At 44.4% G+C, this 15,726-nt stretch overlaps 1 protein-coding gene and 1 non-coding gene across 5 annotated transcripts in view; both read right to left on the reverse strand.

Annotated features, from left to right (window-relative positions):
* CAMSAP2 (calmodulin regulated spectrin associated protein family member 2) overlaps positions 1 to 15,726 on the reverse strand; it is a 150,307-nt gene that overhangs the window by 112,758 nt on the left and 21,823 nt on the right. For all 4 annotated transcript variants that reach the window (XM_038744539.1, XM_038744538.1, XM_038744537.1 and 1 more), the window contains exon 2: positions 9,159 to 9,418. In XM_038744539.1, the coding sequence (XP_038600467.1) occupies positions 9,159 to 9,418 (260 nt within the window). The remainder of the gene's footprint in view (positions 1 to 9,158; positions 9,419 to 15,726) is intronic.
* On the reverse strand, positions 4,371 to 4,442 carry TRNAE-CUC. Its single transcript has one exon. It is a non-coding gene; the product is annotated as a tRNA-Glu (tRNA).

Consider the following 15,726-nt stretch of genomic DNA (forward strand, 5'->3'; position numbering starts at 1 on the left):
ACTGGGGGGATACAAGGTGATCAGGTTGTCCCACGTGGGGCTCACAATCTTAATCGCCATTTTACAGATGAGGGAACTGAGGCACAGAGAAGTGAAGTGACTTGCCCAAAATCAGACAGCTGACAATTGGCGGAGCCGGGATTTGAACCCGTGACCTCTGACTCCAAAGCCTGGGCTCTTTCCACTGAGCCACGCTGCTTCTCTGCACATGCACAGGCAGCACACAGAGGGGAAGAGGGAGTGGTGATAAGCATTGGGAGAAGTGATGAGAAGCAGCGTGGCTCAGTGGAAAGAGCATGGGCTTTGGAGTCAGAAGTCATGGGGAGGGGAAGGAGGTAGGGCGGGGAGGCGATGGGGAGAGGGGAAGGAGGAGAGGAAAAGGGGGGCTCAGTGTGGGAAGACCTCCTGGAGGAGGTGAGCTCTCAGTAGGGCTTTGAAGGGAGGAAGAGAGCTAGTTTGGCGGAGGTGTGGAGGGAGGGAATTCCAGGCCAGGGGGAGGACGTGGGCCGGGGGTCAACGGTGGGACAGGCGAGAACGAGGCACAGTGAGGAGGTTAGTGGCAGAGGAACAGAGTGTGTGGGCTGGGCTGTAAAAGGAGAGAAGAGAGCTGAGGTAGAAGGGGGCGAGGTGATGGACAGCCTGGAAGCCAAGAGTGAGGAGATTTTGCTTGATGCGTAGGTTGACAGGCAGCCACTGGAGATTTTTGAGGAGGGGAGTGACATGCCCAGAGCGTTTCTGCACAAAGATGATCCTGGCAGCAGCGTGAAGTATAGGCTGAAGTGGGGAAAGACAGGAGGATGGGAGATCACAGAGGAGGCTGGTGCAGTAATCCAGTCGGGATAGGATGAGAGATTGAACCAGCAAGGTAGCGGTTTGGATGGAGAAAGGAAAGGCCATGCTGCTTCCCTCCACGCGACGGTGAGAGGAGCCAAGAGGAGCCCATGAGAGGAACAAGGAGATGGATCCAGAGGGTGACAGATGCAGGCTCGCTCAGAGACACAGCGTCTCGGGGGAGGCGGGAAATGGACTGCAGCAAGAGGGAAATGATCCTACATCAGGATGGAGTCATCACCAGAGTTGGATGCAAACTCCAGGCACAAATCCCATCTCTGGTGGCGAGAAATCCAGGCTGCCAGGGAGTCCAGCACAGAGTAACAGCTGAGGAGGGAAAGCTCAATTCTTACCTTGGGTTTCAACGTTTGGTTAGCTCTGTACTTATGCTTTTTATCGATTTATGGCTGCTGCTTTCCCCATTCAACTGTAGGCTTCTTGAGGGTAGGGAGTTTAATGCATGTTTTCAAGTGCACAGAACAGTTCTCAGTAACCACACACATCAGCAGTAGCAGAGGTACCTACTGAATGCCTTTTCGACTGTGAGCCCACTCTTTTAGACTGTGAGCCCACTGTTGGGTAGGGACTGTCTCTAGATGTTGCCAACTTGTACTTCCCAAGCGCTTAGTACAGTGCTCTGCACACAGTAAGCGCTCAATAAATACGATTGATGATGATGATGTGCAGAACATGGTACTAAGTGCTTGGGAGAGTTCATTCAACCATATTTCAATCAATCGGATTTATTGAGCGCTTACTGTGTGCACAGCACTGTACTAAGCACTTGGCAACATATAGAGACAGTCCCTACCCAACAGTGGGCTCACAGTCTAGAAGATATTTATTTACTGAACGTTTACTGTGTGCAAAGCACTGTACGAAGAGCTTGGGAGAGTAAGATATAACAATAAACTTACGTTTATTAACATCTGTCTCCCCCTCTAGGCTGTGAGCTCTTTGTGGGCAGGGAATGTATCTGTTTGTTGTTGTATTCTCCCAGGCGCTACAGTACAGTGCTTTGCACACAGTAAGCGCTCAATAAATACGACTGAATGAACAGAAGCATTCCTTGCCCCCAACAAGGTTACAGTCTAGAGAGAGCTCACACTATAAGTACTTTATTACCATCACTTATTACGTACTATTATTTATTTCATTTTAATTATTATATCTAAATACTCTCAGAAATACTATCATTTATTATTATGGTATTTGTTATAAGCAGGTATTATTTGTCAGGCACTGTTCTCAGTGCTGGGGTAAAGATGGGTTAATCATTCAGACACAGTCCCTGTTTCAGAGTCTAAGGGGATAAACTCATAGTCTGTTGATCACTGCACGATAAGAAAGAGCTACAAGTGCTGAATTTCAAGGATAGATATGTTTTAATGGAAAATTCAGTATGAATAAATGAATGAATCCTTTAAAAAGCAAGGTGGCATTTAGATTAAATATGACACTTCAAAATGACTGAAACAATCATCAAAGCTATTATACTAATATGACTCAAGGAAGGGAGTTCAAAAACCTAATCACCCAATAATGCCACAAGGCAAGCTTCAATTTTCAAGATAATTTTCTTGACCTCCGTTTCCCCCCCACCCCATGTAATTATACAGACTCAGGGGCATAAAGCTGTATTTTTAAAATTTTAATTTTTAAAGGCTTTTTGATAAAATGATCTGTAATAGAAACTTCCTGCATTCTCCAAGAGCTTCACAACACTGCATGAAAGGGGCCAAGTGGACTCAAGGGTTGCCGATGGCCCGGTATTACTATTATTATTATTAGTAGTAGTAGTAATAATAATAATGATAATTGTGGTATTTGTTAAGCACTTACTAAGTGCCAAGCACTGTGCTAAATGCTGGGGTAGATACAAGGTGATCAGGTTGTCCCACGTGGGGGACAGAGAAGTTAAGTGACTTGCCCAGGTCACACAACAGACAAGGGACGGAGCCGGGATTAGAACCCACATCCTGTGTCGTAATCTCTACATCAGTTACAAATTCATTCATTCCTTTTTATTTGCTGAGTGCCTACTGCCTGCCAAGCACTGTACTAAGTGCTTGGGAGAGTACAATATAGCAACAGACACGTTCCTGCCCACAACGAGCTCGCAGTCTAGAGGGGTAGACAGACATTAATAGAAATAGATAAATAGAAAAATAGATTAAAGATCTATTTATATAGATATATGCATATGTGCTGTGGGGATGGGAAGGAGAATGAATGAAGGAGCAAGTAAGAGCGGTGCAGAAGGGAGTGGGAGAATAAATTCAATGATGTAAATATATGATTGAATGAATGAATATATGAAAAACATTCCAAAAGTGGCAAAGAGAATACTTTTCTCCACACTGACAAAACAAAGGTAGCGAGGAACCAAGTCGTATAGAATCGAGGGTACTTAGTAAGCACCTCACGATGGCAAAGAACCAGACTAAGTACACTTGGGAGTGTACAACAGTCCTCTAGACTGTAAGCTCACTGTGGACAGGGAACGTGGCTGCTGACTCTATTAGACTGTACTCTCCCAAGTGCTTAGTACAGTGCTCTGCACACGGTAAGTGCTCAATAAATCCCACTGATTACCTGTCTGAAGCAGAGGCAGGGCATACACTCCCTACCCTCAGGACACTTAAGGTCTACTTACTTCCCAAGCACTTAGTCCAGTGCTCTGCACACAGTAAGCGCTCAATAAATACGACTGACTGACTGAATGAATGAATGAATGGCAAGCAAAAAGTATTTACAGGTCACGGGGACAGGAGAAAGAGCAATGACATGCAACAGGCAGTTCCAAAAATATATCAAGATAAACTTGCTGACTGAATGATTGAATACACATATATACATAGATGCACAAATGCTAAAGACAGGAATAAAATACCTCCAATAATAATAATATTCATAATATATTATATATACTATACGACTAATAATAACAATACTAATAATAATGGCATTTGTTAAGCACTTACTATGTGCAAAGCACTGTTCTAAGCCCTGGGGTAGATACAAGGTAATCAGGCTGTCCCACATGGAGCTCACAGTCTTCACCCCCATTTTCATCATCATCATCAATCGTATTTATTGAGCGCTTACTGTGTGCAGAGCACTGTACTAAGCGCTTGGGAAGTACAAGTTGGCAACATATAGAGACAGTCTCTACCCAATAGTGGGCTCACAGTCTAAAAGGGGGAGACAGAGAACAAAACCAAACATACTAACAAAATAAAATAAATTGAATAGATATGTACAAGTAAAATAAATAAATAGATAAATAGAGCAATAAATATGTACAAACATATCTACATATATACAGGTGCTGTGGGGAAGGGAAGGAGGTAAGATGGGGGATGGAGATGAAGGAACTGATGAAGGAACTGAGGCACAGAGAATCAATCAATCAATCATATTTATTGAGCGCTTACTGTGTGCAGATCACTGTACTAAGCGCTTGGGAAGTACAAGTTGGCAACATATAGAGACAGTCCCTACCCAACAGTGGGCTCACAGTCTAGAAGAAAACTGATTTCCCCGACCGGGAAACGAACCCGGGCCGCGGCGGTGAGAGCGCCGAATCCTAACCACTAGACCACCAGAGAAGTGAAATGACTTGCCCAAAGTCACACAGCTGACGACTGGCGGAGCCGGGAATTGAACCCATGACCTCTGACTCCCAAGCCCGGGCTCTTTCCACTGAGCCACGCTGCTTCTCTAGTTGTGAAAGGTGGTTGTTGGGTGTTGCTCATCAAACATGGAGGGCTTCCTGGAGGAAGTGGGATATTGGGAGGGGGAAGGCTTTGAGGGTGGGGAGGGCAGCGGTTTGGTAGACCAGAGCAGGGACAGGGAAGGCTGTGAGCCCACTGTTGGGTAGGGACTGTCTCTAGATGTTGCCAACTTGTACTTCCCAAGCGCTTAGTACAGTGCTCTGCACACAGTAAGCGCTCAATAAATACGACTGATTATACACTGATCAAAAGCTTAAGCAAAAAAATACAGATCATACACACTACTGCCCGAGGGCACGTAAAACTGGTTACATCTCCATCTGTCTCAATTTGGTGATCGAAAATTCAGGGTGCTCGGTGCACACCTCGGAGATTTTCGGCTACTTAATCAATCAATCGTATTTATTGAGCGCTTACTGTGTGCAGAGCACCGTACTAAGCGCTTGGGAAGTACAAGTTGGCAACATCTAGAGACAGTCCCTACCCAACAGTGGGCTCACAGTCTAAAAATGTTGCTTAAGCGCTGACACTGGGCGAAGCTACGCTTTTAAATGCTACTTGGCTGGCACTGAGACTATCCACCCGTCAGGAATGAGAAATTATGCCACGGCCCATGACTAACAGTGTAAGTTTTATGAGTCACAACCCCCTGACAAAAACACTGCTTTAACGCTTTCTTGGATTGTCAATTCTGTGCAGAAATTTTCAAATTATTTCACTGGCCAACAAGTGGCAAACTTCAGTTTCACTCTGACTTCATGTGAGGCATTTTAAAAATAGATGTGGTTTTTAGATTAACTTTGGTACTAACATTTATCGAAAGTTTCAAAAATACAGAACTAAGCAAGAAAAGTGAATCATTTCATGAAACTATTCAATGAAAGAATGATTTCAGGGCTCTCTTGTGAGGAGTCTGTGTAAAGCTGAAGTTATGAGAATTATTCTTCAACTGACTCAGTATAACACGCTATAAAAGCGTAATAATGGTACAGACTCTTCAATTCTTTTTTTAAAGTAAAACTAGACTATAAGCTTGTTGTGGGCAGAGAATGTGTTTATTGGTGTATTGTACTCGGCTAAGCCCTTAGTACAGTGCTCTGCACACAGTAAGTGCTCAATAAATACGTGATAATAATAATTAAAAAAACACGACTGAATGAAATTAACGTCTCTGTGCCTCAGTTACCTCATCTCTAAAATGGGATTTAAATCTTCCTACCTCCTACCTTTAGATGGAGAGCCCCATGTGGTACAGGGACTGTGTCCAACCTGATTATCTTCTGACTACTCTAGCGCTTAGTACCATGCCTGGCACATAGTAAGCACTTACCAAGTAGAGGAGCTTAGTGGAAAGGCACAGACCTGAATTCTAATCCTGCTTCTGCCACTTGCCTGCTGTGTGACCTCGGGCAAGTCACTTAACTTCTCTGTGCCTCAGTTACCGTGAACCCCATTTGGGACAGCGATTGTGTCCTACCTGATTATCTTGTATCTTCCCCACCACTTAATACAATGCCTGACTCATAGTAAGCATTTAAATACCACAAAAAGAAAATACATTTAAAAAAATAAAAAGCTTTAAATTGCAAATTAATGATCAGATACTAGAAGCTTACAAGACTAGGACTTTAGGAAGGTAAACAGAACTGCTTATTCAAAGACATAAACTATACAGAAGAAACATCCACCTACTCCCATATTTCAATTTGAGGAAGATGAAGAGTATTCATAAACACATTTTTCTCCAATACTGATTTGTATATTATTTGGCTTTATTATTAATGTCCTTTGTACGCATAGATGCTTTTGTCAATAACAATCAACCACATGCAAACGTGATTTAAGAACCAGCAATTTTGCCTACAACGGTTGAATTTTTCAACTGAAGAATTTTTCAACAGTCTGTTAACGGTTCCTCTCCCTACATTTATCTGTGCCAACTGGTTTATCAATAGCACATTACTTACTGAAATCAAATTTTTGCAATTTCCACATACAGCAAAAAAACCCCACAATTTAAACATTTAATTTTTGCCACCTGAAATTATGAAGTTGGGTGAGTTATTACTAAGAATAATGATTATGGAATGTATTAAGCGTTTATTATGTGTCAGGCACTGTATTAAGTGCCAGAGTACATTCATTACAATCAGATCCCTGGCTCCACATGGGGCTCAGAGTCTAAGGGAGAGATGCAGCAAGCAATTTAATCCCCATTTTGCAGATGAGGAAACAAGCACAGAAGTGAATGACTTGCCCAAGGTGACAGGGAAGGCAAAGTGGCGTAGCCGGGATGAGAACCCAGGTCTTCTGAAGCAGTGTGGCTCAGTGGAAAGAGCCCAGGCTTTGGAGTCAGAGGTCATGGATTCAAATCCGGGCTCCGCCACTTGTCAGCTGTGTGACTTTGGGCAACTCACTTAACTTCTCTGGGCCTCAGCTACCTCTTCTGTAAAATGGGGACTGTGAGCCCCCCGTGGGGCAACCTGATCACCTTGTAACCTCCCCAGCGCTTAGAACAGTGCTTTGCACGTAGTAAGTGCTTAATAAACGCCATCATCATTATTATTATTATTATTATGACTCTGAGGCCCTGGTTCTTTCCACTACTTCCCTACCTAATCAATCGCATCACCCTCTTCTTCAGCAGCCACTTCAAGATAACAAAGGACTGAAAAACTAATTCAAAGTGGGCACATTTCCCTTTTTTTTCTGGAAGGTAAACATTTAGAGCCTAATACCAGAAAAGACGGGAAGAGAGAGGTGATGATGGAAAAATCAGAATGAGCTTGCAAAATAGAACACCAAAAGGGTTGTCGACAGCCCCATAATATGAGGGATTATCTCAACTCGCTGTCTGATCCTGTTTTTCCAGAAAGGTCTGTTGGGAAAGGACAAATACTTGCCCTACATTTGCCGGCCACAAGCTCCACCTCTCCCCAGGACAGCAGGTGAAGCTGGCCCGCGGCAATGTCCTATATTCTCAAAACTGACATCTGTCAAGCTTAAACCCCAGTCTAGAAGAAGGCAATGGATCTGTACTGCGGTCATTTTAGCTAAAAAAAAAAAAAAGAACCCAAAAAAAATTAATTGGGGCGTGGAAAAAGGTACTTTTGTAAACTGACTGAAAGATCTCCATTTCAAGCAAAAGATTCATTCATTCAATCGTATTTATTGAGCGCTTACTGTGTGCAGGGCACTGGACTAAGCGCTTGGGAAGTCCAAGTGGGCAACATCTAGAGACGGTCCCTACCCAACAGTGGGCTCACAGTCTACACGCGCTTAGCGCAGTGCTCTGCACCCAGTCATTCATTCAATCAATTGTATTTATTGAGCGCTTACTGTGTGCAGAGCACTGGACTAGGCACTTGGGAAGTACAAGCTGGCAACATCTAGAGACGGTCCCTACCCAACAACGGGCTCACAGTCTAGAAGGGGGAGACAAACAACAAAACAAAACAAGTAGACAGGTGTCAATACCATCAGAATAAATAGAATTATAGCTATATACACATCATTAATAAAATAAATAGAATAGTAAATATGTACAAGTAAAATAAATAGAGTAATAAATCTGTACAAACATATATACAGGTGCTGCAGGGAGGGGAAGGAGGTAGGGTGGAGGGGGGATGAGGAGGAGGAGAGGGAAAAGGGGGCTCAGTGTGGGAAGGCCTCCTGGAGGAGGTGAGCTCTCAGTAGGGCTTTGAAGGGAGGAAGAGAGTGAGCTTGGCGGATGTGCGGAGGGAGGGCATTCCGGGCCAGGGGGAGGACGTGGGCCGGGCTATATAATCTATATATAGATGGCTATATAACCTAGCTTAGTCAATAAGACTGAGAAGCAGCGTGGCCTCGTGGACAGAGAATGGATCTGGAAGCAGCGTGGCTCAGTGGAAAGTGCACGGGCTTTGGAGTCAGAGTTCACGGGTTCAAATCCCGGCTCCGCCAATTGTCAGCTGTGTGACTTTGGGCAAGTCACTTCTCTGTGCCTCAGTTACCTCATCTGTAAAATGGGGATTAAGACTGTGAGCCTCCCGTGGGACAACCTGATGACCATGTAGCCTCCCCAGCACTTAGAACAGTGCTTTGCACATAGTAAGTACTTAATAAATGCCATTATTAAGTCAGAAGGACTTGAGTTCTAGTCCCAGCTCCACCACTTATCTGCTGTGGGACCTAGGGCAAGCCACTTAACTTCTATGTGCTTCAGTTACCTCATCTGTAAAATGGGGATTAAGACTGCGAGGCCCATGTGGGACAGGGACTGTGTCCAACCAGCTTGGTTTGTACCTACCCCAGCGATTAGTACATTGCCTGGCACAGAGTAAATGCTTAACAAATGCCATAAAAGAATTAATTCTCTAAACTGAGTCGACTGATTAAAATTCTGGAATATTTCCCCATTTGGGTGCGGAGTACGCAAAGACAACTTCTACGCAAGAGACGACAACAAATTTAAGTAATATTTTTCAAGCATTTCTGCTGATTTTCAAACGAAGCACTCAGTATAATGTTCGGCACACAGCAAGCGCTCAGTAAATACGACCGATGCACAAACTTCGCCTGTGGTTAACCGAAACATAAAATACTCACCATCTGAATGGGTTTCTTGTGCAGATCGCGCTCTGTTACTAATTTCTCCTGGTCAGTGACGTAGAGGCCTTTCTGCGCTAAGGCCTGGATCACGGCGTCGTGTCCCAGAAGAGGTTTTGCGGCCTCACTCTTGAGAATGAGGCTCCCGGCACGACAATAGAGTTCTGCTGAGAGGAGCAAACTGACAACGGGTGGCTTGATGTGTTCCTGGTCATATTGGTCCGTATAAAATGGTTCTTGCAGTTCCTCTGGAACGTTTTCTAAAGAGATCAGAAAATACTTTCCTTAAAAGGGTCGGATGAATGAAGCACTCATCTGTAGTACGCTATACGATGTGCAAAACAGCTTAATCTAAGCTATCCTGAAATGGAGTCCCGCTTTTTTTCTTCCACTCTAAAGATAATTTCCCCATTTTGCCAATGAAGAGGCACCGAGAGGTTATATATTTGTCCGTGGGTCCTACCAACATGAAAATGATCTTGGACTTACCTGATTAAAGTAAAGGCTGGCTTTGAAGTGCAAAATAGCCTTTCTTCGGCAAAACAAAAATAGACATGTAAAATCCTCTAAATAGATTTTCCAATATTTTAATCCTTCGACACCTCCGCAATTCCCCCGCATACCCATCCGAACAAAAGAAAAATCCAACTGCTCACCTGCCACTCAGCATAACAGCGGATCAGATCCCCCTAATCATAGATCTCCAATTTGCTATCACCAGTAAACAACTGTACAAAGCTCTGCCACTCTCTGCCCTGGATCCCAAAGCCCAGTAGCCCAATATCAAATCAATTGGTGGTTGTGCGCCTACTGCGTGGACAGCACTGTACTGAGCGGTCAGTGAGACTACAAAAGAATTAGCTGACGTGATTCCTCCCCTCAAGGAGCACACAATCGAGAGGGGCAGGCAGACACTAAAATAATAAACAGAGAGGAGGAAGAAAGAAAAGGGAGGATGTACACAAATACTCACAACCTCCAGCAGAGCTTAAGTGCTTAGGTGGCAGAAGAGTGACGTGTGGACTGGAGAGGGAAGGGAAATTGAGCAAACGAAGTAGCTACGATTTATGGCGGAGTAATTTTAATGGCAGGCCAGGTAAATTCCTCAACAGATAAAAATGTTATTTAAAAACATAAAAGGATATTTTCAAGTCTACAGAATACATCATTTTTCCAGACACATTCTATAAGCAGGGCTGCCACCATCTTTTTCCTCTTGGATGTGGACTCCCTAAAGACCAATTCCGAGAGAGCAGCAACCGCTATCAGTGACTACGGCAAATATATTTGAATGAGTACTGCAAGATAACAGATCCCCTATCTTGTCGGTGGTAGAAAAGCAGTGTGGCCTAGTGGTCACAGCACGACCTGGGTTCTAATCTCGGCTCCATCACTCGTCTGCTGTGTGACCTTGGGCAAATCACTTCGCTGTCTGTGCCTGTTACATCATCTGTAAAATAGGGATTAAGACTGTGAGCCCCATGTGGGACAGGGACTGTGTCCAACCTGATTAACATATCTTCCAGTGCTTGGCACATAGTAAGTATTTAAATACCACAAAAAAAGAAAAGGAAAAACACCCAGAACTCCCTTTTCAATGTTCATAATTACCTAAATGTTCTTTCATGCTTCTAACGAAACTGGAAAGGACTAATGAAAACAAAAAAACTCCAACCCAAAAGGCAACGAAAGAGAATGCCATTCAATCAGTCGCATTTATTGAGCTCTTATGGTATGCAGAACACTGTAGTAAACCCTTGGGAGAGTACAACAGAGATCCCTGCCCACAAGGAGATTGTAGTTTAGAAGGGGGGAGAGAGACAGTAAAATGAATTATAGATAGGTACATAAATGTTGTTGTGCTGAGGGTGAGTGAATATTAAGTGCTTAAAGGCTACAAAGAAATCCAAGTGCAAAGGCGACACAGAAGTTGTAGGGGAAATTAAAACTTAGCCGGGGAAGATATATTCTAGATATGATTTTAATAAGGCTTTGAAGATGGGGAGAGTGATGGTCTTTCAGATTTGAAGGGTGAGGGAATGCCAGGCCAGAGGCAGGACGTGGGCAAAGGGCTGGAGGTGCAATAGATGGGATCAAAGTCCAGTGAGTACGTTGGCATTAGAGGAGTAAAGTGAGCATGCTGGCATGTAGTAGAATATCAGCAAGGTGGGATTGGAGGGGACAAGGGGATTGAGGGCTTTATAGTTTCTGGATGGGTAACCCCTGGGGGTTCTTAAGGAGTAGGGAAACCTGGACTGCATGGTCCAAGTATGCACTGGAATGAGGAGATAAAAGGAGGCAGGGAGATCAGCGAGGAGCCTGATACGGTAATCACGGTGGGATAAGATAAGTGCTCCAATCGGTGTTAGTAGCAGTTTGGATGGAGAGGGAAGGGTGGATTTTAGCAATGTGTGAAGGTAGAACTGACGCGATTTGGTGACAATGAAAATGTGGGTTGAATGAGAGATATGAGTCAAGGAGAATGCCAAGGTTATGGCTGTAAGACAGGGTGGATGGCACTGCAGTCTATAGCGATGGGAAAGTCAGGGGGAAGCCAGGGTTCAGGTGGGAAGATGATGGGAGATGTTCTCGCCATGTTAAGTTTGAGGTGAGGGTGGGATACCTGAGATGTCCATGTTAAATTGACCTGAGATGTCCAGAAGGCAGGAGGAAAACACAGGACCGCAGAGGAGAGGGAGATGGGCTGGAGATGTGGACTCTACATTATATTAATTTTCTTCCATCTATTAACTCTCTCCCCAGGAAATGAGTGAGGGGAAGCACTGCTCCTACAACAGCAAACAATACAAGAAAAAGCTCCTTGTGGGCAGGGAACGTGTATACCAACTCTGTTACACTATAATCTCTCGAACTGTTAGTACAATGCTCCGAAATCAATCAAATGTAGTTATCAAGTGCTTACTGTGTGCGGGGCACTGTACTAAGCACATGGGAGAGTAGAACACGATATAGCAGACACATTCCCTGTTCTCATAGAGCTTACAGTCTAGAGGGGTAAGAACTCAATAAATGCGATTGACTGATTTTCTCCTGCTCCAGACCAAAAAAAGACATTTCATTCAGAGGCGCACAGCCTAGCTAGGTTCTGAAATCAATATTTCAGGAAAGGTCACTCTGGTGGAGGCAATGGAGAGGAAGGGTACTGCATTTACTCCAAACAGGGAGTAAAGTAACTGAATCCCCATCCGGATCACTGCCCAAAATAAAATCTTTTTAAAGCACTTGAAAAACTGCAGGAAAAAAAAAACCCAACAATGGAATCTCAGGTGTCTGCTGAGGAAAAACTTCAATTATGGGCTTCAAATAAGGTGACTAAACATCCCAATTTCAGAGGGACTAGCCCAAAATCCAAGGGTCTGTCCTGCTACTTACTTCTGCTTTTTGGGACATACATTTATGCCCCCAGAAACAAAAGTAAAATGAGAATGCTGCCCCTCTCTGCCTTTTTCTGTCATTTTGGGCTCACTAGCTCTCTGTCTCCTTGCCTGGCCTCCCTCGTGTCCCACTTTGAGTTCCTAAAAACTTGGCTGCCTTCACTCCCCAGCTCTCCACCAACTGACCATGCTTCTAGTCTCCCAGTACTTCATTTTCTAAAGCAGTCATGTCAGCCTGCAGTCTGTTGCAGGGTTCTTTATCATTTGAAGGAAATCTGGGGAGTGGAAAAGAGGAGAAATCTGGGGCGTGGAAAAGAGGGACAAGAGTCAGAGAGAAAGGGACACAAAGAGAGAGACACAGGTGAGACATACAATACACTCCCCCATTATTTTTTATGGGATTTGTTAAGTGCTTACTACGTGCCCAGGCACTGTAGTAAGTACTGGGGTAGATACAAGGAGTCGGGTTGGATATAGTCTCTGTCCCACAAGGGGATCGCTGTCTTAATCCTCTTTTAACAGATGAGGTAACAGGCACAGAAAAGTGAAGTAACTTGCCCAAGGTCACACGGGAGACAAGTGGCGGAGTGGGATTAGAACCCAAATCTTCCGACTCTTAGGCTCAGGACTTTTATTAAGCCATACTACTTCTCACCCATGTCCTCTACTGTCTCTCTCCCCAATATCTTCTCCCCACCTTCCTGCCTTTTTTCTCCCCCCTGTTCTTTGTGCCAGTGCCCATGCTCCTAAGAAGGCCCTTCACTAACATAAAATCTGCAAGAGAAGCTTTATTCACTGTAATCATGGGAAGAAACCCTGGGGTCCTCTATATGAATTCCATTATTTGTTATTACCTTAGCATCTATGTTGCCTTTTTATGTCTGTCTCCCTCACTAGAATGCAAGTCCCTAGTGGGCAAGGAATATGCTTTATACTTCTGTGTCTTGTATTTTTCCCCAGGCACTTAATAGAGTGCGCTGCACCCAAAGAATGCTCCAGAAATGCCATTTCTACTACTATGTCCCTTCAGCCCCTTATCTACGTCCAATCCCTAGGTCCTATAGCTCCACATTAATGTAACGAATATGCCCACGGTATTTGTCCTTCGCAGGATAACTTCACTGTAGTCCCTGGTGCAGAGACCTTTCCTGATTAAGTCCTCATTGCCCCTACCTGCCCTCCCCTCTGTGTGGCCTATACCTCTGTGCCCATAAGCACTTTAATACCTCAGCCGCACAGAACTTATGCGCATATCCTACTCTATTTCCCCTATCTGTAATTTATTTTAATGACCGTCTCCCGTTGTAGACTGTAAGCTGCATGACTTGGTGGCTGGAGCTCGGGCCTGGGAGTTGGAAAGACCTGGGTTCTAATCCTGGCTCTGCCACTTGCCTGCTGTACCTAAGTCCCATGTGGGACAGGGACAGTGTCCAACCTGATTAGCTTGTATCCATCCCAGCACTTAGAACAGTGCTTGACACGCAATAATAATAATGGCATTTATTAAGTGCTTACTATATGCAAAGCACTGTTCTAAGCACTGGGGACGTTACAAAGTGATCAGGCTGTCCCACACGGGGCTCACAGTCTTAATCCCCATTTTACAGATGAGATAACAGGCACAGAGAAGTGACTTGCCTAAAGTCATACAGCTGACAATTGGCGGAGCCGGCATTTGAACCCTCGACCTCTGACTCTAAAGCCCGTGCTCCTTCCACTGAACCACGCTGCTTCTCATAGTAAGTGCTTAACAAATACTATTATTTTAATTCTAATTCTAATCCTGGCTCTGTCATTTGTCTGCCATGTGACCTTGGTTAAGTCACGTCACTTCTCTGTGCTTCAGTTACCTCATCTGTAAAATGGGGATTAAGACTGTGAGCCCCGCATGGGACGGGGACTGTGTCCAACCTGACTAGCTTGTATCTACCCCACTGCTTAGAACACATAGTGAGCGCTTAATTACCATCATTATCATTATATCTACCAACTCTTGTTTTGTACTCTTCCAACTCTTCTACAACTAGTAATCTCTCAATAAATACCACTGCCTGATTGACGCTGGCCTCTCGAATGTGAGCCCCTTACAGCACTCTCGGCAAGAGCAAAGGGGAGCAGATTTGAACAATACTATGAGTCCGCTTGTTTTGTTCCTCTCATTCCACTCGCCCCACAAAGGACACCCATGCTATGTACATGTCCTCTATAGGAACTAATCTTGGCAAAATGACTAGCTTGCTGACAGTATGCTAAAAATATTTCCCATCTGGAAGTGCTTGCTTGGACTCAAAGACACACCCAATAAGACCCTTAGGCCCAAGTTTCAGGTCTGTGCCCTGTAAAAGGCAAAAGTCCAGATGATAATCAACTGGTTAAACCAGTGCATTTCACCCCCTGCTTCGACCTCACCTCTCAATCAACCAATCGATGACATCTTTTAAGCCCTGATTCTGTGCAGAGCACTGTACTGAGTGCTTGTGAGCAAACAGAATAACCGAAAAGGTAGACACCAGCTGATGTCTAGACTCTCAGAATTTGCTAGGTCCTGATTAGAGGGTCAGGGGAATAGGGGGAAACAGGGCTGTCTCATACACCTCTTCCCCTCCTGGCAACACATGCCCCTTCTCACACACCCACAACATTCATTCATTCAATTGCATTTATTGAGCACTGTACTAAGCGCTTGGGAAGTACAAATTGGCAACATACAGAGACGGTCCCTACCCAACAAGGGGCTCACAGTCTAGAAGGGGGAGACAGGTAACAAAAACAAAACATGTGGACAGATGTCAAGTCATCAGAATAAATAGAAACATGCTCTCAGAGATGCATACAATCATATCCACAACGCATTCTCACTACCATCCTGCTCCCCCTTCCCTTAACACACACACTCTTTCTCTCTCTCTCTTTCTCCCTCCTTCCCCCTAATCCTTCTCCTTCCCCCCACCACTCAAAATCAGGAGCTGCATTAAGGATCAAGGCTTAATGCTTCAGTGTAATCTTTGAAATAACTACCTCTGGAAAGGAGTAAGACAGGAGGGAAAAGAACAGGCTGAGTACTTTCTCACACAAGGAGACCAACAATTCAGAGTCAAACTAAGAAGAAGAGAGATTAAAACCTCATTTGCAGCCTGGGTAGCCAAATTTTACATTCAAGATGCCTGCTGCAT

This window comes from Tachyglossus aculeatus, chromosome 4 (assembly GCF_015852505.1).
Source record: "Tachyglossus aculeatus isolate mTacAcu1 chromosome 4, mTacAcu1.pri, whole genome shotgun sequence".
In the NCBI taxonomy this organism is placed as follows: Eukaryota; Metazoa; Chordata; class Mammalia; order Monotremata; family Tachyglossidae; genus Tachyglossus; species Tachyglossus aculeatus.